The sequence below is a fragment of the Crotalus tigris genome, unplaced genomic scaffold (assembly GCF_016545835.1).
Source record: "Crotalus tigris isolate CLP2741 ecotype Arizona unplaced genomic scaffold, ASM1654583v1 scf7180000018030.5226217, whole genome shotgun sequence".
NCBI classification, from domain to species: Eukaryota; Metazoa; Chordata; class Lepidosauria; order Squamata; family Viperidae; genus Crotalus; species Crotalus tigris.
The window spans coordinates 3,492,682-3,517,489 of NW_024096786.1; the positions used below are offsets into that span (position 1 = coordinate 3,492,682).

Consider the following 24,808-nt stretch of genomic DNA (forward strand, 5'->3'; position numbering starts at 1 on the left):
GCTTTTCTTGAACCAAACGTAAAACCTATACATGAATGGAGTGTGAATAATATATCTGTAGAGTAGTGTTCTTCGACTTACTTTCTTGGTGACACCAACAATGTTCTAATTCAACAGTCATTTGTGAAACTCTGTTAAATCACCGGGATTATATCCAGGTTCCCAAATCTTGTGTCATTCAACTCAAATTTGCCAGCAAAAACTGCTGCTGTGTAAAAGATGCCTCCTTAAGACCTTGGTTTGTTTAAATTTATTAGCCGCTCAACTCCTATCAACTGCAATGGAATCCCATTGGCTTATTTCTTTATTATAATTTATTAGCTGCCCAACAATTTTAAAATGTGGGGACTTCAACTCCGACCTGGGAGATGCTGGGAGCTGAAGTCCCCAAAGTTGTGAAACATTGCTGCAGAAGTAGAGTTCTACAACAGTAGCAGTTTCCTTCCCCTTTTCCTTTCTTTGCTCCTGCAAGGGAGATTTATCAAGGCAAGATGAGAAGGAACCACCAGCCAGTAAAGCCCAAGCTTCTGCATACTGGGATAATTTCTTCTAAATGTTTCCATTTCTGGAGACATGTCAGAAATGGACAAAGGTTGTATCTCTTTTTGGCAGCTAGAAGAGAAGATTGGCTTAGTATGCTTCTCAAAGACAGTCTGAGTTTTCACTTCTCTGCAGGGGAATAGCCATCTTGTCTTTGGTCATCTGTACTGACCCATCAGTTGCTCTAGCCCAGTGGTGGCAAACCTATGGCACAAGTGCCAGAGGTGGCACTCAGAGCCCTCTCTGAGGGCACGCGCGCCATTGCCCCAGTCCTAGGCCTTCAGCTGGGTTTTATAAAACCTTTTCACTTTAGGCCAAAGGTTCAATCAATCAATTTCAACTTCTCATAAAAAAAAGATCTTGCAAAGTTGGAATTGATTGAACTTTTTAGTCCCACCAAGTCTGCTGTTACCACTAAAGCCATGCCCACCCAATGGGCCACACCCACCCAATGGGCCACACCCACCCAATGGGCACACCCACCCAATAGGCCATACCTACCAGGCACCCGACGATGCATAAGTAGGTTCTGGGTTGTAGAACCAATCTTAGCAACTTTCAGACTTGTGAACTTCAACTCCCAGAATTCCCCAGCCAGCATGGGAAATTCTGGGATTTGAAGTCCACAAGCATGAAATTTGCCAAGGTTGGACACGCTTGCTGTAGAGGCTTTTTCCTCACCATTTCTAGCATCTTCTTGTGTTAGCCAACTTAACCTGTTCTGATAAATATATAATAGTCTTTCAATTGTTTGCCACAATAAAGACCAGGTCACACTAGTACACATTACATAGCACTGGTGAGAAAATGGCCACAAAGAGGAGACCAGGGAACAGACTTGAAGTATCTAAGCCAATAGGTTTCCATTGTAGCTTATTGAAGTTGGGCAGCTAATAAATTACAATAAAGAAATAAACCAATGAGATTCCATTGCAGTTTAAAATAAAGGTCTGTTGCCAGAGTATTAAGGAGGCATCTTTTTACAAAGCAGCAATTTTTGCTGGCAAATCTGAATTAAATGACACAAGATTTGGGTACCTGGATATAATCCCCATGATTTAATAGTTTTACAAATGACTGTTGAATTAGAACATTGTTGGTATCACAGAGAAAGCAAGTTGATGGGTGTTTCCTCATGAGCAGTTAATGTACCACCTAATCCTCCCTGTATGAATAAAAGAGAAGAGCTACCATAAATTGTGGTGTTATCTTCTGTTCATTTGTCCTGCTAAGCAAAGGCCTTATGAAAAGGCTACTGATGTTTTCAGAATGGTGATGACCCCCTCACCACAATACCATGCTTTTCAAATATATCTTGTTGCTATGGTTTGTCACAAGACATGCATTGGGGGGGGGGAATGATAAAATAAACCATCACCAGGGAGGGGTTGCAGAGAATCCCGGAAGAAAAAGATGAAGTGAGGAAATTGCCAGCATCTGTGCAGAGACTGCGCCTCACATTCTGATGTTAGGCTGTGTGCAATCCAACTTGTTTAATGAAGCATGAATGAGCAATTGAAGGTGAGAAAGAGATGAGATAGGCACAGCTGCTGCTTTTTGTTGAATGCGCGCTTTCCTGTTCCTCGTGCTCCAAAATGGCACTATTCGGGGCTAAAGAGATTCCGGAATTCCTGACTGGAGCGGGGCAGGCTGTTGCTTGAGAGAAAAGTCTCTCCAATCCTCTTTTCTAGCCGGCAGTAATCCCGTGGAAAGGAAAGGCTGTTATTTGCTCCGCGCTCCCCTCTACAAATAACGGCGGCACTTTCAGCCACCCTTTTTTTTTTTTTTTTCAAATACGCGGAGCCGCCTCCCTCCCTTCGCTCCGCGGCCGGCATAACGTGCGCGCGCTCTCTGGGGTGCGAGGCGAAAGGTGCAGTTCCAGCCTGCGGGGGGGAGTGGGGGGGAAAGGCGGGAGCCGGAAAACTTGATTTTCCTGGCCTTTCCCAGCTACATAGCGAGAGGTTTTTCTGCACCCCTCAAGACATGGGGAGAAACAAGGGACCTGGCTTGGAGATTAAAGGTCGGGGGAATGAAATAGTGGCTCGTCGGATGAGGACGACGGGTCTTTAGTTCGTCGTTTTTGCACAGACTGACAAGCGAGCGCGGGCGAGCGTCTCCTCCCGCCCCACGTGAATAATACGAGGTTGGGTTAAAATGTAGGCGCGCAAGCACACGGAGCGCAGCGCACACCGTGCTGCGTGGAGGGGCCACCGCAGGCGAGAAGGGCTGGAAAAGAAACGCCTAGCAGCCGGAGGAAAGACTCCAGAGATAGCAGGGGCCGCGAACGATTGCCGAGAGAGGCGGTCGCGCAGCTTACACTTGGCGATGGGACCGGCCGGGACGCTCGGGGGGGATGGACGGAGGCCTTAGCCCCTTGTGAGAGCCGGGGACGCCCACGACTGAGGAGCAGAGGGACTCGCCCCAAGGTGTGCTTAGCGCCGCCTGAGACTCAATGCTCCCATCGCGCCGGGATTGACTCGTCGTTCTCGTGCAGGGAGGGTGTTTCGCCGAACACGAGTTTCGGCGTTTCGCTCAGCTGATGCCTATCACGTCCAGATTGGGCTCCCGGCTTTGGCTTTTCCGCCGGCGGCGGGGCGGCGGGGCTTTCCAAAAGTTGTCGTTCGCGCCTCCTTCGGCCCCCCGGGTTGCTTTCCAACATGTGCGCCAACGTCGTTTACGAATGGTTGAAGACCCTGAAACTCACCCAGTACGCCGAGTCTTTTGTGGATAATGGCTACGACGACTTGGAGGTGTGCAAGCAAATCGGGGAGCCGGACCTGGATGCGATCGGAGTGTCGCTGCCACAGCACAGGCGGCGTCTCCACGAAGCCGTGCGGAGGCTGAAGGAGGAAGACGAGACCACCGCCGGCCTTTACTTCACCTTGGAGCCGCAGCCCCCTCGGCGGGGCTCGCCGGGACCCGACATCTACACCAGCCGCCTGGTGGAGCCGCGCGAAGCCAAGACGTGGAAGGACCCAGCTCATCAGACGCCTCCGCCGGGTCACGCTCAGGGGAAAAAGGGGGCGCCGCGAAAATTGGAATTCAACTCCAAGGAGTTGATCACTTACCCCAAACTCAGACTGAAAATCATGATTAGGGATAAACTCATCCGGGATGGGATCACTCTCAGCAAGCCCCCCTATTCCAGCAAGGTAAGGAGCTATGCCTCAAATCCTGTTGGCGTTGCTACTGTAGTTCCTTCGCTCTCTTCGTTAGATGGGGAACACACTGCAAAGAGTGAACTTTTTTTTTCGCTTTTCTCGCGAAAAGAGTTGATTTGCTCTAAGTTTGTTTGCAGTTAGGCAGTGGGGTTTGCTTTGGTGTCGGAGAAGGCGTTTTCTTCTATGTGGATTGATTGTGGATTCCGATTTCAGTACAACCCATTTCTCACGCGAAAATAGTTAAGCATGAGTACAGGTGGACACCATGAGTCTCACGATTGTTCAGTTTCATTAACTTGCCCTTACCTTGGAAGACGGTGGGGATATGGTGATGCCAGTAGCGTTTCTTCATACTTCAATTTGATTCTTTGAGGGAGGAAAGGGTGTTGTTTCCTAAAAGAGTCATCTGAATTGCTATAGCATAAGGTGGACACATTTGTTTATTTATTTATTACATATTTGTTGAGGTGTGTGAAAGAAACTGGCACACTCAACAAAGAAATATATTGAAGTAGGAGGAAAAGGTGAATAATGCAGGTTTGTTTACAGTTGCTCTTAAACTGTAAACAAACCTGCATTCTGTACATGCTTATTCACAAGTAAGTGGCACTGCAGTGAAAGTGATTGGCAAGAAAGCACATGATTCAAGATTGCAGGTAATCATTCAAGTTTGTTCTTTTATGGACAAAGCACCTGGGTTAAGTGATCTGAAAGAGACACCTTATCTACTGACAATCAGTGTCAAGCTCTGAAGATTTTTAAGGAAGTGTCAAGTACCTGCAAGTTTTCTTTTTACTGAATTCAATAATTGCCTTGAGTTTTAGATGTTTTTAAAATCATGCTTTTGCACAAGGAACAGACAATTACAGAATGTTTAATAAGCCCAAAAGCACCGCATGAGAACTTCAGATTAATTTATTTTCACTGTAGAATTGGTTTGTGTGAGTGACAGGTAAAATCATTATCACAATCCTCTTTATCTAATGTAAATCTATAACATTATAAGCTTCTCACAGATGGGCATTGCTTTCACAAAACATATTTCACAGTTGTCATGGATAATAGATACGACTAGCATGCAGGAAAAAAACAGTTCTAAATGCAAATAAATGAATGAATGGAAGTAAAAATCTGAAGGAAGAAACAATGTCACTCTGTCAAATAGAGGTATGCTATGCTGTAAACTGATATGAAATGAAAAGGTGTTGAGGAAGAACTGTGTTAGTTGTGAAATGTATGTCAGAATAATTCAGAAATAATTGTAAAAAATATACACAGGCATATACAGAGCTCAGCCATGCAATCTATAGGAATACAGTAGGACTACAAATAAGAATATTGTTTACTACTGCATTAAAAATGAATAAAATATTTCCTTTTCCCTCTGTTTTGGACAGATTATAGCAACTCCCTGACAGGCCAAAGAATAATAACAACCCATATTCAGTGTAGCAGATGTCTAATATGAATTGGCAAATATGATGTGTAAACTCTCATATCCACTGTAAATGAATAATTTTTGAAGCAGTTTGCCTGTGGTGTTAGTCATAGAACTTTTTTATGGATCTGTTTTGCAACCTGAGCCAGAAATAGAAAAGCTGCTCCTCTACTGATACTTTAGTCTGAAATTATTTTGAGAGGCACAAACATAAAATGTAAGCCTTGTTATACCTTCTAATGGGACAACATAAATATGTCTTCCATTTTAATTTTTGCAATGAATATTTCTTATATTAATTTCTTTTTATGAGGATAAAACAGGCATATGAAAAATATTATAAAATCAGCAAGTATTGTTGCTTATATTTCCTTAAAATATGTTATATTTTCCTGTGGAGAATAGCTACAAATTGCAGTTAGATGCTCTGTCCAACTTCGGCAAAGAGTCATTATAATGCTGATTCTCATGAATAATATAAATAAATATAAAGAATAATTGGTTTACATGTAACACAATATGTAACTGAACTTAAAATAGCTAAACGTCCTTTGTTATTTCATTAAGTTCCATATTGATTCACATTTTTGTATTTAATATTTCTAATAACTGAAAAAAACATTCATTTATCACTTCCTTTTGTAGTCAACTACAGTATTTCTTTATTTAATTTTTATCCTGCCTTTATTACTTTATAAATAACTCGAGGTGACAAACATTCCTAATACTCCTTTCATCTTTTAATGAAAAATATCCCAGAATCGGTAAGAATGTAAAATCATCAATTAAAAACATTTTTAAAAGTATTAGAATAAAAAACTCATATTACAAATTTCAGTATAATGGTTACAGTGGGATATTAACTAGTCATCAGCATGTCAACAAAGCATGTAAATCTTAACCATTCAGCACTTAACCAAGTGCTGAATGAAAATCAAGTTAGTGCTTGGTACACTATTTCAGATGCCAACACATCTCAAATCACTACCAGATGTTCCATCCAGCATTAGGACAAGATGGGACTTCCACCCCCCAGTTCTGCCACCAGGTATAACAGCACAGGCAGGCCAGATTTCCATGTCCTAAGGCTGAAATGACTTACATGAGAAATAGCTGTTGTATAAATGTGGAACTGATAATTGATCTTCAGACTTAGCTAGGAATCCATTGATTTGAAAAGACATGAGAAAAATGGCTGAGGACTTTAAATCCCTGGGTCTGTCTACCTCACCCCCACCCTTAGAGTATTAGTTTGCCAAATATACAGAGTATGTTTTGAAAGGAGTTTAAACTTCCTGTTAATTGGACATAGATACAGACTGATTTTGTGACTGTAATCAAAATCATCATTTCTGGTGCTCTGATTCCAGTGAAATGCCTACGTTGCAAGCAGAGTTGGCTTATCTAAAAGAATTTTCTGATGACAATTTAGATCTGTCCTTGTTCTTGCTCTGTGAGTTCCCCTATTTGTTGTTGCTGCTGTTAAGAAAAAGGATGCTGTCTTACAAGATCCTGACCTCTGTAACTATTGGAGATCATTATCCTTTCCCCTTCATTTTTGAACTCTTAGAATAGCTGCCAAATTGGTCACACTGAGTCGATAGTTCATGTCAGAAAAGGACATGGGGAACGTGACATTTAAGGTGCATCCATATATCTGTTCGGCTATGGGGGGTTTTTTAAAATAATTTTTATTGATTTTCTAATTTTACATTTAAGTATTTAAAAAGCAATGTGGCAGCTGGGTTAATCAATAATTCAATAACATACACAAATCTTTAGTACAAATCTCAAACTACCACATCAAATATTTCCTTTCCTTTTCCCTTAATATCTGCTGTCTCATATTTAAACTAATACAATTCTTATTACATCCATTAAGTAAAGATAGTATTGTTACATTTATCAATAAATTTTTAGCTTATACATATCCTAGTTATTTTAACATTCAATCTTTATAAACAGTCAATGTCCTGTAGTTAGTTTTTCCCAATTTTTAGTTTCCCGTCAATATTTAAATTTAACATTTGATATTTATAATTTCCAAATTTTTGGTAACCGAAGTTTCCTTTATCACAATTCCTAACAAAGTCTATTATTCAAAATACACATCTTATCTATTTGAGTATATTCTATTTCCCATCGTCTTACATCATCTAATTAATAATACAACATTTCTTATTTTCAACTAGTTTCCAAATGTCTTAAATTTAATGACCAAAATTTACCCTATTTCAACATAAAATATTTCCTTTTTCTCTTGATGTCTACTATCTCATATTTAAACTAATACAGTTCTTATTTTCTCAATTAAATAAAAACATATTTATTACATTTATCAATAAATTTGTAGCTTATTACATATCTTAATTACTTTTACATTCAATCTTTATAAACAATCAATATCCTATTTATTTGTTTTCCCCAATTTTTAATTTCCCATCAATATTCAAATTCAACTTTTAGTATTTATACTTCCAAGTTTTAAATGACCAAAGTTTTCTTTATCTCAATTTATAACAAAATCTGGTATTCAAAGTACACATCTTGTCTATTTAAGTATATTCTATTTTAATTAGTAATATAAAATCCTTGCTGATAAATCAAAACCCCAATTTTCTTCAGCCTTATTCTAGCTTTCTTCCTTTGCCATCTCGCCCGCCATGTCAGTGCTTTTAAGTCATCAAATACATCTCCCTCTGTTATTATATATATTATTGGAAATAAAAGAGACCATCCAGTCACCATTTTTTGGAAGGGCTAATAAATCATCTCTATTATTCCAGATCTCCATAATTGTCCTGGTATGTTTATCTTCCCTTCGGTCTGTTCTTCTTGTTGCTCCTCAAGTTTCTTCTGGTTTATATAGAAAGTCTTTTCCATTTTCAATGTTGTCAGTCCCTTTTCTGGACTTTCCATTGACTGTATTTGTTGGTCAGTTGAATCCTCTCTCATAGTATTTAATTGTTCCACTTCTTCTGTTATGTTTTGTATAGTTGATTCTTTAGCTGTAGTCAAAATTTGAGTTTGTATATCTAGGCTGACATCTTGTTCTTTTCTGTAGCATCTTATTTCATCACAAACTGAAAGAATAGTTTCATATATTGCTTTTAACATAAGGAGAATCTATTCCTGGTCTTCATCCATATTCTCTTAGTAGTGTGTTAAATTAAGAGCTTTAAAGTCAGAGAATAAAAATAATTTTATAACTGAATATAGGACACAGCTGAGCTTCTCACAGCTAATAATTGTCAAGGTTGAAAAAGTCTTATCTGTAGTCTGGGCTTCCAGCCAAGTCTCCTTTAGACAATAATAAGTTGTAATATAAAACTTAACCACAAGATGCCACCAATGTCATTTAAGGTTTTTTAAGTCCAAAATTTTTATAATCCTTTTTCCAATTTTATTTCTTTTTTGTAAATAAAAACCAAGGTCTTCGATAAGGATCAGAAATATTTTGGTCCCCAAATTCTAGAAGCATATAAATCCAGTTAGATTAAGGTTATTATTTCAGTATTTTAACTCCCCTGGATAGTCAGTCACTGCTATTCTTAGAGGGTTGGATAAAAGTTCCCTTCCCTCTCTCCTCACAGGGGGTAAGATACTTTGGGCAGCTTTTGCAGGAGCTGGGGATCCCCTCCTTGCTGGTCACCCCTATGGGGCGACTTTCGACTCTTTCTAGGGTCCTCCAGTGGTGCAAAATCAAACATGGAAGACGGAGCTTGCCTTCCAGCGGCTGCGGCGGCCACAATGGCAAACTGAAAGTCCTGCTTGACTATGTTTTATTTTCATCCTGGAGCCGTCAATATAAAAAACACACTCTGTGGGATGTTTAAAAGATATTGAAATTTAAGTGTCAGCAACCCTGAAAAAAACTTAGTGCTATCTGAATTTTGTTTACATGATCCTGAGGAATGCTGCAAAAGTCATGAGAGTCTTATGGAGTTGTGCAGCTGGGGAGCAGCTGCTGGATAAGCATTGAAGAGCTGGAGAAATCACTTTACAGAATTTGGTATTAAATCATAGGCTGTATACAGCTCTGGACTGGTCATCTAAATGTGTGGGAGAGGAAAAATGGGTGTATACGGTGAAGTCATATCCATTCTAGGTTACCTTCTAAAATAACCATTTATGAAGAACATTCAGTGAAGAGTGAGGAATCAAAGCTTCACAGAGAAGAGTGACCACAGTGAAGAGAATTCTCCCTTACCAATCAGTCAATAAGATGCACAAGAACCAAGTTCTTTTAATTACATGTACAATTATTTGCATTAAAATGAGGACAAGCTACTTGGTTTTGGGGCTTTGATCTTTCTAGGGAAGGTAATTAACCAACCAATTAAAATTAAATTTTTAAACAAGGAAGGGGTTCTGACAAATAAGATTCTGGTTTCAATTTCAGAGAAAACAGTACTGCAGAATCACTGACATTTGGCACTGAGTGCAGGGCCAGGATGGAAAGGGTGATCCACAGCAGACATAGCAGGCCAATTTTAGCCAAATAGATTGGTGCCCCTGAATTTTCCATCAATATACTATCCAGAATATCTTGAATTTGTTAGTGTTGTAAGGTAGTCCAGGCAAGAAGCATAACCAAGAATATTAGTTCAAAGAATCATGGTGGTACAGTGATATATGTATAATATGTAGTATTATAATCTAACTCTGCCGACTGCCAGCAGTTCGATTCTGACCAGCTCAAGATGACTCAGTCTTCCATTCTTCTGAGGTTAAAATGAACCTGATTTTTGGGGACAATATGTAAACTGTTTAGAGAGGGCTGTAAAGCACCATGGGGGTGGTATATAAGTCTAAATGCTATTGCTATTGATATCTTTATTGTAAGACCACATTAATACATTTTTTCAAGACTGAAAGTATTTCTCACCTTTCGTTCTTTTTCTTGTCTAAAAATTAGGGAGTGCCCCTTTTGAAATGTTTTCCCCCTCAGGCCTCTTTCTGTGGGCTGAGTTATCTTTATACATTGGTTGTCCAGTCTGTGGTTCCAAGATCATTACCACCAGTGCTTTTTTTCTAAAAAAAAAAAAAAGGTGCCGGAACTCATACACATCATACAACCTGACTTGCCTACCTTACAAGGTTCCATCCAAAAAAGGTGCCGGAACTCCGTTCTGGGCATTCTGTGAGGGAAAAAAGGCCCTGATTACCACATAGATAATAGAACTCTACTATTTCCAGTATGTTTTTGTTTTAATAGTGATCATATCATAGTATAACTTCAGCTAGGAATAGTAATAGTAGTAAAGTTGGAACGGACCTTGGAGGTCATCTAGTCCAACCCCCTGCTCAGGCAGGAAACCCTACACCATTTTGGACAAATGGCTGTCCAGTCTCTTATTAAAAACTTCCCGTGTTGGAGCATTTACTGCTTCTGGAGGCAGGTTGTTCCACTGATTAATTGTTCTCACTGTCAGGAAGTTTCTCCTTAGTTCTAGGTTGCTTCTCTCCTTGATTAGTTTCCACCTGTTGCTTCTTGTCCTGCCTTCATGTGCTTTGGAAAATAGCTTAATTCCCTCTTCTTTATGGCAGCCCCTGAGATATTGGAATACTGCTATCATGTCCCCCCTTGTCCTTCTCTTCGTTAAACTAGACATACCCAATTCTAGCAACCGTTCCTTATATGTTTTAGCCTCCAGTCCCCTATCATCTTTGTTGCTCTTCTCTGTACTCTTTCTAGAGTCTCAACATCTTTTTTACATCGTGGTGACCAAAACTGGATGCAGTATTCCAAGTGTGGCCTTACCAAGGCATTGAAGAGTGGTATTAATACTTCACGTGATCTTGATTCTATCCCTCTGTTAATGCAGCCTAGCCCTGTGTTGGCCTTTTTGGCAGCTGCAGCACACTGCTGGCTCATATTTAGGTGATTGTCTACTAGGACTCCGAGGTCCCTCTCAGAGTTACTACTATTGAGCATGGTGCCACCTATGCTGTACTTGTGCATTTGGTTTTTCTTGCCTAAATGTAGAACCTTGCTTTTTTCACCATTGAATTTCATTTTGTTAGTTAGTGCCCAGTGTTCAAGTCTGTCCAGATCCTTCTGTATCTTAAGCTATTCATGGACTAGTCTACTTAGGTCTTGCTTTCAATGTGCTGAAGTTATACTGTCAAATCACCAATCCTATTAGCATTATTTATAAAGCTTTAAGATATTTCCCATTTCAATCTGAACTTGGTAATAAATTGGTTTTGATCTGCAAAATCAGTTAGGACTAATTAATGTGAAGAAACATGCACATCTGCAGATCATTTTTAGTGGCCTTTCTTGCTATCCCACCATTAAATTCCATGGAAGATTTACCTTTGCAGCCCTTCCTAGAATTTTTTTTTCTCAGGATAGAGATGCTTATATTTTACTTGCAGAGCACATTTGTTTTGTTTCAGTTTGCACTAGTTGAATTTATAGAACAGAACAGAATAGAATCGAATACTTTATTTGGTCAAGTGTGATTAGACACACAAGGAATTTGTGTCCGGTGCAGAAGCTCTCAATATACCTGCAAAGCAACAGAGTAATAATAATCATAATATGAAACCCAAAAGAGAGGGTAGTAGAGAAGATGAGAAAGATAATAATAATACCACAGCCATACAACATGGGTAAATACACTTAGACATAAAGCAATACTGTGAGGATTAAGTGTTCAGCTGAGTGATGGCATGAGGGAAAAAAACTGTATCCTTGTCTAGTTGCTTTGGCATGCAGTGCCCTATAGTGGCATCCTGAGGGAAGGAGTTGTTCATGTCCAGGATGTGGGAGTCTATAGATATTTTGTTAGCCCTCCTTTGGGCTTATGCAATATACAGGTCTTCATTGGAAAGCAGGCTGGTTGCAATTGTTCTTTTTTTCCATTGGAGTCTGTACCTATCCTGTTTGGTTGCTATACCAAACCAAACAGCTATCGAAGTACAGATGACAGACTCAATAATTCCTCTGTAGAGCTGTGCATTGATATAACTATTTCTCCAAATATAATATCAAAATAAAAGAATAAGGCTTGAGATAGAATTTCACCTTAGGGATGTAGAAAACATTTTGGTTTTAAATTATTTGAATCCAGTATGTCCTCTTTCCAACATGAAACTGTTAGTTCATATTTAAAGCAACATTTTTATGTGTTTGAAACAAGCTGTTTTGATCTGTTTGGAAGCGCTTTGAGCTTAAAACATATTGTTTCCAATAAGGGAAAAACAGTTCATTTAAAACTTGAAACAACTGTTTCAACCTTGAAATAAAGAACTTTAGATTAAAAAAAAGATTTAATTTTAAAACACTTTGTACACTAGTAGTTTGTACTATATGTTAAACTGATTTACAATTTTATCTAATGCATGTTTCATCAATATTGAGGCCAGCAATAGTGAAAAATGTAGGTAGGATTTTAACATAACACTTTTTTTTAAGTCCTAGAAAGAGAGGCTTGGAGAACTGTTATTTTTAGTCCTGGCAAAAGACTGAGGAATGAACCTGAAGTACCTGAAAGAGCCATCATATAAAAAATGTCAAGATTATTTATTTATTTATTCATTCATTTATTCTGTATTCCACCTTTATTATTTTTACAAATAACTCAAGGTGGCAAACTTATCCAACAAACCTTGTTCTTCCTATTTTCCCCATAACAATCATCTTCTGAGGTAAATTGCACTGAGAGAGTGTGACTGACCCAATGACACTCAGTTGGCTTTCATGGCTAAGCTGGGACTAGAACTCATGGTCTCCCAGTTTCTAGCTTGGTGCATTAACCACTAGAAGAGGGGTAGGCAATCTTGGCTCTTTTATGACTCATGGACTTCAACTCTCAGAATTGGGAGTTGACTCAGGAATTCTGGGGGTTGAAGTCCATGAGTCATAAAAGAGCCAAGGTTGCTTATCCCTGTACTAGAACAAACTGGCTCCTCTCCCCTCCCCTTCTCCTTCTCTCCCCTCCCCTCCCCTCCCCTCCCCAGATTAAGACAGGCCATAATGGTTTATTTCATTGAATATTTGGAAGAACCTGGAAGGTACTGAAGGAGATGCTTGCTCCTGCTTGCTGGATTTGTTTGAGGAGAGTCTATTTATCAGGGAAGCTGTGGATTGAGCTCTCACTGAGTAAAGGGTTGGTAGCCTAAATAGCTCCTTCCAACTGTATGATCCTATGAATCAGCCAGGATGAGGGAGTACAAATAGCATCCCTGGTTTTTGATTGCAACTATTATTGTTGTTTTCTTTATTGTTAATATTTAATTAGGCATTATGGCTTCAGGAATGAATCAATACAATTAAAGGATTGTTTTTTTTTCTTCTGGATGCCATATGCTAATAGGCATCTGTGCCAGGCATATGTTTGTTTATATAATAATTTTCATAGTTGTGCTCTGCTTTGAGTAAAGTACAAAAGATTTCCAAACCCATATTAGACAAATAAGCTTTCTGTTTCAGAAATATTCAGGTAAGTAAGTAGAAATATTTGCTTCTAAAATGTGAAATAGGTAACAGTGATAGATATAGGCATGATTGACAAATGAATTTTACCAGTCAACCATCAAGGTATGGTGAATGCAGTTTCATTGTAGCTCAAAGCACACTATTCCACACTATGTAAAACAAAGCAGCAGTGATGGTAATTTATTCAGTTAATGAATACTAATTGTATAGCCAATTAAGAATGGTTAAAATGGCTAAGAAATTATTAAAAATGAATAGAAGTTGGAGTTTCTTAATGCAAAAAAAAAATTAGGGTTGTGCAACTATAGGATATGTCATGAGGAATTAGGCATTCTATTTATCTTACATATAGACTAATTAGTATCTGATAGTTTAGTGAAATTTAATTAGAGCTTCTAATTGAAATAAATGATCTGACCTGACCTTATCCATTTTTAAGAAACTTTATTCCATTTTTCCCCCCTGTGAGAATTGTACACTGTATGAGCAAAAATAACATTGCTGAAAGAGAGGTACATGTTAAATGTGTCCATCTCAATAAATTTTTTAATAAAGTTTAGAAGTATAGAAGATTTAACATATTTAAAAAATCATAATAAAATTATGATTTATGACATAGGAATATACTTTTTGCTTATGTTCAAGCATTATTCATGAATGCTGGTATGTGGTTCTTCTTTAATACAAAGGGAAAATTGTACTAACTTTTAAGACATAAAAATGAACTCGTACAGATGGATAAAATTGTGTCTATGATTGTTGTTAAAGTAGCACATTCTATACAGTGTAATTTTCTACTGTATTTTTGATGTGAATTTTATAATATTAATTGCAAAAACCTTTAACAGAGTGTGTAGGTAATTCATTTCTCTTACATTTATAGGATAATAGGTATGTTCTTTTGTCTAGAAATAAAAGATCTGATATGTAGCTAGCATCTGTCAACAATGCATTCATTTATTTGACTCCAAACTATTTCTTGCGTAGTATTAAAATATACATGTTCCTTAAGATAAAATAGACTTCAGTACATTGCTCTGTATAATATCCCTGGAAGGTTTTCTTAGGGAATCTTTCACTGCAGCAGGCAGAGGTCCCATCATGTTTTAAGAGGGCCATTATTTTGCCATGGCAAAAAAGTCTACAATTATGGGTTTCAATGATTACGGTCTGGTTCCATTTACATCCATCATTATGAAATGTTTTGAAAGGCTGATAAGGAACATTATTGTATCTAGCCTCCTGCCAGCATTTGACTCGCTTCAGTTTGCTTATTGTCCAAATCGCTCTACAGAGGATGCTATTTCTTCTGTTCTCCATCTGAGCTTGGAGCACTTAGAGAAAAGAAATACTCATGTGCAAATGCTGTTTGTCGACTTCAGTTCAGCATTTAATACAATCATTCATCAGCATCTAGTAGACAAACTGTGCCTTTTAGACTTTAATACTCCTTTGTGCAACTGGATTCTTGATTTTCTTATTGATAGGCCCCAATATGTGAGAGTTGAGATGAATATTTCTAACACCATTTACTTGAGCACAGGTTCTCCTCAGGGCTGTGTCCTAGGTCCATTGCTGTTCACCTGTTGATCCATGATTGTTGTGCAAGGTTTGCTACCATCCATATTGTGAAGTATTGTGAAGTATGCAGACGATACAACAGTAGTGGGATGACAAGGTGGAAGCTTACCACAAGGAGGTTGAGGGGTTGGTGAACTGGTATAAGGAAAACAGCCTAGTTTTAAATACCGGAAAAAGATATCATTGTCGATTTCAGAAAAGGCAGGCACAGCCACACTTCTTTGTGCATTAATGATTCACCTGTGGAGATCGTTACCAGCATCAAATTCCTGAGTGTGCAGCTAACGAGTAGGCTGGCTTGGTCACTCAACAGTGAGAAACTGGTGAAGTGGGGACAGCAGCGCCTGCATTTTCTGCATCGTATGAGAAAAGCACATCTTCCTTCCCCTGTTCTGACCACTTTCTACAGGGGAACTATTGAGAGCATCCTGTCATATAGCATCACAGTCTGGTTTCAGACAGGAAGGCGGTGCAGAGAGTGGTGAAAATGGCCGAAAAGATCATTGGCAGTTCCTCCCTCCCATCCAGGACATAGCACAGAAGCGTTGCTTAAGCAGGGTCTGTAAGATTATCTGGGACACTATACATCCTGCTTTCCTTGTTACCTTCTGGGAGGAGGCTTCATGGTATCCATAGCAGAACATCCAGATTCAGCCATAGTTTCATTCCATACAGCATTAACTTTGTTAACTCCCACGCTTCCTCCTTCCATTATATATTCAAGACAGACAATATTTAATATTTATTTGTTATGTATATGTAGGGGTATGGGTCTATACATATGCTGTATATAGTATGTTTAGGTGTGTATCATGTATGTGTTTCACTTTGAGAGCGGGCAACTAAATTTCATTTTTGATGTGTGCCATTGTGCCCACAGTAAAAAAAAAAATGACAAAGGTTATCTTATCTATCTTATTCAAGATGATAATGAGGGTGCTAACCACAAGGAGATAGAGGGTTTTGTGAACTGGTGTTAAAAAAAAACAACAGCCTAGTTTTAAAGGTTGGAAAAACTAAAGAGATCATTGTCGATTTCAGAAAAGGCAGGCACAGTCACACTCCTCTGTGTATTAATGATTCATCTGTGGAGAGGTTAGCCACATCAAATTCCTGAGTATGCAGCTAATGAGTAGGCTGGCTTGGATTCTACATTGGATTCTACATTGATGTCATGTATCATCTTTTTACAATTTTTAAAAGAGTAATCATTAAAAAAAAACAACCCAATTTTATACCCAGTATTTAGATAGGCTAATGTAAGGATTTTCTTGTGAAGCTTTAAAAGTCTCAAATTTTGATGTATAGGGATTCATATATCTTCAATCTATGGATTGTTTAATAGTTCTCCAAAGGAAACGCTTCAAAAAAGGAGGAGATTTATGAAACAAGACATACCATGAATCTGAAATAACACTCTATCATTCACTGTTGTATCAATGTAGGGAAAGTATTCAAATTTAAAGTGAAACTCCCCTTTCATATACTTTATTGAAGTATGTTGTATCCTTAAATTAATTATTTTTAAAATGAGGTAATCATGTCATTCAAACTTCTATGTTATCTATAGGCTCTGCTAATTGGGATTGTAGGGACCTGCAATCCAACACACTGAAGGGCAAAAAGTTTGGGAAGTAGCTATTCAAAGACCAATTTCTTACAGTATTATTGCAACTAAGAATGTCCAATTTTTCTTCATCAAACTTAGAAAGATAGACAGTTCTTAGATAAAGTTAAAGTACAAGAATTGTGTCTGAAGTAGCATGGCACAAATATCTGCTAGTATAGCTTCCATGGTTTCTACTATGAAGGCATGCCAGATAACAGCAAAACACTTCACTCCTGCTTATGGTTGAAAACATATATTGAATAATAAGTCATTTTGAAATATAATTCATTGTACAATCATTTTATGCAAGCAACCGAAATAACACTGGCAAGATATTTGGAGTGCAAGAGATATTCATAATGAAAAGAGCATCAAAATGCTCTTGTGATGGAAATGATTACTGCAGGGATCTTAACACTGTAAATAGAGATGAGAATACCCTTTACAGTATAATAGGGATTCTAAAATCCCATCTCTTCACTTTTAACTTTCAATTAATTAAAAAATAGGAGCTGCAAAAGGATACACATGTATTCTTTAATATACAAGATTGTAATTAACATAACATCAATTCCAAATTATTATTACCTACCAAAGAATAAATAATATAACTTTATAATGTGTGGCTCATAGATTTTAAATTACTGGGCTATAACTAATAAGTAGTCTAGTATCAAGAATACAACCTTATACAGTATTTTTGGAATGTAAATCATCAATTTTAATACATATGCAACAGGAAATCTTTATAATTACTGTGCACATTTTGAATAACTTTTATGGCTACTGCTCAAGAACCATTAAAAATCCAAAATACTGCACTGCACAGGATATAAAGCTAGAATTATGATGCATTAGAAGCTTTAATTGAAATCCATAAATTTCTACCCCAGCATTCAAAGTTATTTTGACACTGAGAATTAGTGTCATGCAGAAATGACTTTGAAAACATTTACTTTGTCTTCCAAAGTGATTAGGACAGCAAGACCTAGATTCCACTACAACCCCTTGATAAGCTGAAATTGTGCAGACAACACTAATCATTTAGTTTAAGCTTTATGTTTAACATGAGTAGATGTTAGAAGCAATGCAGATATAACTCCAGTTCAGAGATTCATGACTGTACCCCTCTGAGTGTATTTTAAAAAAAAGGACATGAAAGGTTTTAAAAATACAAACTCAATGCAACTTCACTAAATTATTTAGTGACAGCTATTTTTTAATAGTTAAGCAGCCATACTTTATGAAAAAATATGACAGATAACTAGAAATGTGAAAATCAGTTTTTATCACTTGCTTTCATTAGTTTTTCCTGAAGTATATGGTACAGTACTAATTTTAAAAGTGATATTTATTTTCACTGCTGGTACATAAAACCCATTTTTTTCAACATCTGTTTGTATTCTTGAGGGGAAAAAAGTTGTTATGAACCATATTTTTCTGAAGTAGAAGCAAACTTCAGTGTCCATGCTTTGCATAATAATAGAGGAATCTCCTCTCTCCACCATAGAACTTCATCAAGTTGTTTTAAAAAGAGACTCACAATTCTATTTTTTTCTTTGCTAGCCCAGAGCAGAGCAGGCTAGTAGATTTTATGAGCTTTCCTATGCTGACATTGATTTATAAAAGGGCTGGGAGGCAGATGCTTGATACTTAACATTAGTCTGTGAATAAATAGGCTTTGGTTGAAACGTTTGTTGCAAACTGAGTCTCTGTTTCTGTGCTAAAGAGCTTCATTTAAACAAAACCTGGCAGGCTTCTGCTTCATATACTATACCATAACCTTAATGTGGTAAAAACGCTAGCCTCTATGAAGACTAGAACAGATTTACTGTGCCATTTGAAGCTTTAAATTTCACAAGAAGAAACATGTCACCTGCTTCAGGCACAGAAAACTAATAAGCTGAACCAGGAATGACATTCTTCTTTCCCAGCTTAAGGAAAGTATCAGAAGAAAAAGATACCCAGTGGCAGAAAATGATCAGGATAATAACTACCAGGTTTTTATTAAGATTTTTCCAGTTATTTTACATACTCCCTCAATTATTTAATTACTTTATTCCTCATTCTCTTTATGATTGGGACCAAAACCAGAAATATAACAGCAAAATGCTGGTAAACAAGACCAAAGTTCCATATGACAGAATTCCTCCAAATATAATTAGAGGAGAATTAAAAAAGAAAAGTTGTTGAACAAAATGAGACGTTTTTTATCAGGTTAAAAACTATTGTTCTTATCACATTCTAATTTCAAATGTGAGCAATTCTTACTCATATTAGTTTAGTTGATTATTCAGTCAATTCCTCCACCATGAGATTTCTTTAATTTGGTTTGGTGATAGCGCTTTGTATATATAGGACTTGAAAGTAGAATACTATTCAACAAAATTCTTCTTATACAGTGGGATTTCTCCTAGCCTCTCACGCCTTCACTTTTCCAAATCTAAAAAAAGAAAATGTTGGTGGACACCCAGAGGGTGTATAAGAGTACTGATGCCCTTTCAACGGTAGATGGATAAGTGAAAGTACACACAATATTATTAAATGCAGTCAATTGTATTTTAGAGTCTATTCCAAATGCATTTTGCAACTTCACATAACATTCATTTACATTAAACGATGAAGCTGAAGTGGTTCTCTCCTTTATGAGATGATAATTAAGTAGGAAAACATTATAATGGTGAAGTCTAGAAACAGGTGACATGCCATTAATATAAAAAAATGCAACGTTTTTAATTGTCTTATTTAATATTTTATATATTTGTATAATTGGAGGTATTGTGAAACTATAAGATAGTCAGGATAATATAATAAAAAGATACTATGGTCAAGCATTCTTCATTCTTTTCATATTTCTAAAACATTTTTTTATTTACATTTTATTTTTATATAAACTTGTTCTGCATTATCTTTGCCTCTTTTAATGTCAACTGTTTCTTTTTCTTTTGAATACATTCTTTGCATCTTTTTTTCCATATGCACATTAGAAAGCACTTATTTCTCAATTTTTTCAATCACCAATTTCTTCTTTTTTTCATCCATAGTTTTTTTTTCATTTTATCATTCCATCAAGCTTTCTTTTTCATATTTCACATTGGTATAAGACTGTACTCAACTGTGGTGTTCTGTAACTTAAAGCTTTTTCCTTATGTTCCAAGCAACTTTTGCATTCTCTTTTCTTCTAGCTCTTTCCATTTCATTCTGTTGGGAGAATAATTTATCTCCTCATATTTTTAAATGTCCTAAATTTAAATGGTAATGCAGCTGAGTTTGTTTACTGTGCTGTATTTTACTATTTTTCTTGATTAAATAACAAGGAAGAACTTTCTAAAAGAGTTTTCTTAGAATATATCAATGGTCTAATTGTAGGCTACTGCAAAGCCCATGGAACTGAAATACAACAATATGAAAACTTTTATGATTGTCACTAGTATTGGTAATTCAGATAATCATATTATTCTAACATAATAACTGATTATATAGTACTAGTTACTTTTGACTGTCACTCCAATTCTCATGCTGCAATTCCAGTGAAGTTAATTCCAAATGGAATTCTGTCCTTTCCCACCAATAAAGTTCTTATTACGAATAGAAAGAGCAACTTTGTGGAAGGATGGTATGTGTATCTTTTGGAAAAAATGTTTAGAAATCCTTTTTCATCCATCATACTTTACATGCATTTATATATTTAACACATCTAATTAATCTTTCATCAAAGACATTGCAGATAAGGATCATGTTGTGATTTATATTTTCTTTATCTTTCTTATGTATTGTAATCTGTAACCTTGCTTAGTTTGGGGTGCTACAGAAAAGAACCCAGTGATTACTGCACTTTGTAGTAATGTCAATAAAGTACTGTTTACTTTGTTGCATCTGTCCCCAATAGTATTGATCCCTCATTTAAAAAGAGCATTTTTTCCTACAACATATTTTTTTTGTCATATTTCCAACAATACTCTTTACAGGTAGACTTTGACTTACAACAGTTCATTTAGTGACCATTCAAAGTTACAATGGCACCGAAAAAAGTGACTTATGATTGTTTTTCACACTTATGACCATCACAGCATCCCCATGGTCATGTGATCAAAATTCATAAGCTTGGCAAATGACTCATATTTATGATGGTTGCAGTGTTCCGGGGTCATGTGTGATCACCTTTTGTAACCTTCTGATAAGCAAAGTCAATGGGGAAGCTAGATTTGCTTAACAATTGTGTTACTAATGTAACAACTGCAGTGGTTCACTTAACAACTGTGTCAGAAAAGTTCATAAAATGGGGCAAGACTCACTTAACAACTGCCTCTTTTGGCAGCAGAAATTTTGGACTCAATTGTGGACATGTCGAGGATTACCTGTATTATCTTCTAGTTATATAACAGATAGTGAAGATGGCTTATTATAATGTATAGTATACTATAAAGCAGTGATGGCGAACTTTTTAGAGACTGAGTGCCCAAACTGCAACCCAAAACCCACTTATTTATCACTGGGTGCCAGATGGGCATGGCCCACTGGGTGGGCATGGCTGTGGTCATGGCAGAGTGGTTGGGTGTGGCCAAGGTGGGCGTGGGCGTGGGGAGGATGCCTGTGGGAGCCGGGCAGGGTTGGGGGAGATCCAGGGGGTCTCTGGCAGGTGGGGCAGTGGGCAGGAGGCTTGTCCTGTGGGGTGAGGCGAGGCAAGGTAAGATAGGGTGGGGGTGTCATTGTTCAGGGCAAGGTGAGGCAGGGGCCGGGGGCTGCTGCCTGACATATCGCCCCCTGCACACAGAGGCCAGCGAGCGCATGAGAGCCCCTCAACCGGCGCACTCTGGGGCTCTGCAGTCCGCCACCAGCATTTCACAGAAGCCGCATCTGAGCTGGACAGCTGGCCGACAGCTGAGGAGGCGATGCAGTGGGTCGTGCCCGAGAAAAGGAGAGCATGCAAGGCCAGGAGGGATTGGACAGGGGAGAGAAACCAGCCATGCTGGGATGCATCCAACCACGTAGGACCTTGGTGAGTTAGCAGGCAGCTGGTTGAAGAGGGACGGTTGCCATCTCCGGGGCATGGTGCACATGCCCACAGAGAGGGCTCTGAGTGCCACCTCTGGCATGCGTGTCATAGATTCGCCACCACTGCTATAAAGTAATTATATAGTTTACAGGATTTATCAGATATGGCACTAAAGTTCCAGCCTATTGGTAGAGAAGGAGATCCCTATTGCATAACTGTGATAAGCATAGTACAGTAATGTTTTAATAAATAGGATCCTCAAACTTCAACCAGTATATTTGCCAAATTATCAGAAATTGTATATTTATCCTAACTCTAACCCTAATTTTGCATCACTTAGTTGCAACTTTAGAAATTTTTTTAATTACCTACTGTAATTAAAATGAACAACCCAAAAGTTCAAAAGCTTATGTCTTGCACATTCAGATAAGAATATATATCATATAATAATCATTTTTGCTCAGAGCATATAGACTCTGAAGCAGCAGTTTGAGATAGGAGGTGATATAGTGAAATGGAAGTCTGGTTTAGCTAAAAAACTCTTTAGCTTCATGTGAAATTTTTTTTTTACGGCTTTTATATTGTAACACAGAAGGTATGATATTCCATTCAAAACAAAATTATTTCAGAATAAAGATTAATTTCTAGCAGATGTAGGAAAAAGCCAAACTATAGTATCTACGATTTATTCAACTCAGGGTTTTATTTGAAATGTGTATGATCATTTTAGTATGGAGACAGAAGAAAAAGGACAAGAAAGGAGTAAAGATAGTTTTACATACTTATATATTATAATGTCCATATACTGAAATTGTCATCTAACTTCTCAGTTTAAAACACAATAGCACAAACAACTACATTTTTTAAAAAACAGCTGAATATTTAATGGAAAGTTGAAAGCATCTTGTGGTGTTTTTGCCTTGGGATCAGAATGAAATCAATGGTGTTTAAAACTTAACACGGTATGTTTTACATATGACTCTTTAAAAAGTTGATAACGCATTTGGAACACGTAGAATTAAAGAGTGATTGATTGTATCTACTTTGCATATTTACGCCCTTCTGTGCTCATTCTGAGCAACCATAAAATTGAATGGATTGTATTATGTTAAATAACCTGTAGAAATCATGTTTATGGCATTCTAGGCATATTTTGTGACTCGCTAGCTAAAACCAGGATTGTCTATTAAAAGCAATTTTTCTGATTCCAATCAGAAAAGAATTAACTGGTTTGTTCCCGTTTTTGTTCAATTCTCCAATTCAGCAAGAAAGTTTTAAAATCAATATGCCCATTTCATTAATTGACATCTGTGCTCAGAGCTCCAGTGGCTAAGCTTAGGCCTGCCTCTCCGATATTGTTTTTCATGAATAGACAGATCTAAACATGGGAAGAAACCACAAATCTTACCCAGCATCATGTTCTAGGACAGTGTTTCTCAACCTTGACAATTTTAAGGCATGTGGACTTCAACTCCCAGAATTCCACAGCCAGCATTGCTGGCTGTGGAATTCTGGGAGTTGAAGTCCACATGCCTTAAAATTGTCAAGGTTGAGAAACACTGTTCTAGGAAGAGTCATCCAAGAAGAATGAACCTGCAGGGAGGAGGATTATGACCACCATCTTGAGGTTTTCAAATTGCAAAACTTGACCGTTTTTTTCTTCCTTGGATGGCTCTTTCCAGAAGATGGTGCTGGATGAAGGACTCCCAAAGAATCCGTACTTAACAAGTTCAGGCAACTGCTCCTAGCAAAAGTCATCAAAAAGGCCAACAAGATTTCTGTCAGTGCAAATTCTTGGTTTTAAACTCCAGGCAAAAAGGATTCAGAAAATTAATGATGTCTCGAGGTGTGCAGTCCTCTTTAGTTAGAAAAAAAGAAAAGAAATGTTGCTGTTAAATTTTTAGGAGTTTGATCTTCTCTGTTCTTCAAGAGTAGTTGTACTTAAAGTCTCATTTAAGCAAGACGAAACTACTCCTCTTTTTTAAAATAATTGATTATTCGACTAGCTGCTTTTTTACCATGCGCGCTTATTCCTTTCTGTTTGTTTTTACTACAAACCAAGTACCCACATACTGAAAATAATCTACAGATAATGTAGACATCTATGAAGTGCATGTGAAATTGAATACAAGTAATGTTATTTAAAAGTCATTCAGGTATGTCACTGTGAGCCACTGAAGGTTCAGGTATGCCCAACTTTAAATAAACTGTTAACTGTCTTGGGGACAACATTAAGAATGTGGTAGCGTTAAAGAAAAAAGGTTCATCAGTATCAGTAACATAAGAAACAAAGTAGGTTTCTTGGTTGTTTTCCATCTTGAATTGTTGTCTGATATAAGACGAATACCAGTATAATTTTGTAGCATCTAGCATTTGAGTCAAAAAGGTTCAAAAATCAATAGAAACTTTCCTGATAAAGACAAGAAAGAGGGTAAAAACACTCAGACTTCTTCATTTCTTCCTTTCCTTTTATACCATTGAAATACAGGATGAAGCTAAACATTTGTCAGTCTGGCCCAGCTTTTCCTCCCTTAAACAGGTAGTTGAAAGCAGTTAGTTGCATGCTCTGTATTTTTGTTCTGAGAATTTCTCTGGAAATTCCTTGCCATTAACAGAACCCCAGATCCTCGTAGTGCTTTAGAATAGGAGATTTGACCTTTTTATAATTTTGACACGGAGGCTTATAGAAATAATTTTTGTTGTACATCTTTTCAGTTACTTTGCAATCAATTTAAATGCCCATATAGGTAGCCCTTGTTTAGCACCCGACTCATTTAGCAACCATTTGCAGTGAGAAGTTCCCTCAAAATATCTTCCATCAGGATTTAATTGTGGTAGGAGAAACAAGGAAATTTGCAGATCATTGCAATATATCATTCTAGCTAAGTCTCAGTTCAAAATATGTTTTATCTCAACTAGCGCTTGCATAGTAATTGAATTTTTCCTAAGTAAATGATTTTACTTATTTACCATTTCTTGAAATAAATTATTTTTTGCTAGATATTCTTTGGTAGGTTAGTTTAACATCTTGTGG

At 37.4% G+C, this 24,808-nt stretch overlaps 1 protein-coding gene across 1 annotated transcript in view; it reads left to right on the forward strand.

The window, feature by feature from the left end:
- Positions 1 to 2,499: 2,499 nt before the first annotated feature.
- Positions 2,500 to 24,808, forward strand: part of SASH1 (SAM and SH3 domain containing 1) — a 590,968-nt gene continuing 568,659 nt past the window's right edge. Inside the window, exon 1 of the mRNA XM_039346873.1 lies at positions 2,500 to 3,692. Within this exon, the coding sequence (XP_039202807.1) occupies positions 3,198 to 3,692 (495 nt within the window). The 5' untranslated portion in view covers positions 2,500 to 3,197. The remainder of the gene's footprint in view (positions 3,693 to 24,808) is intronic.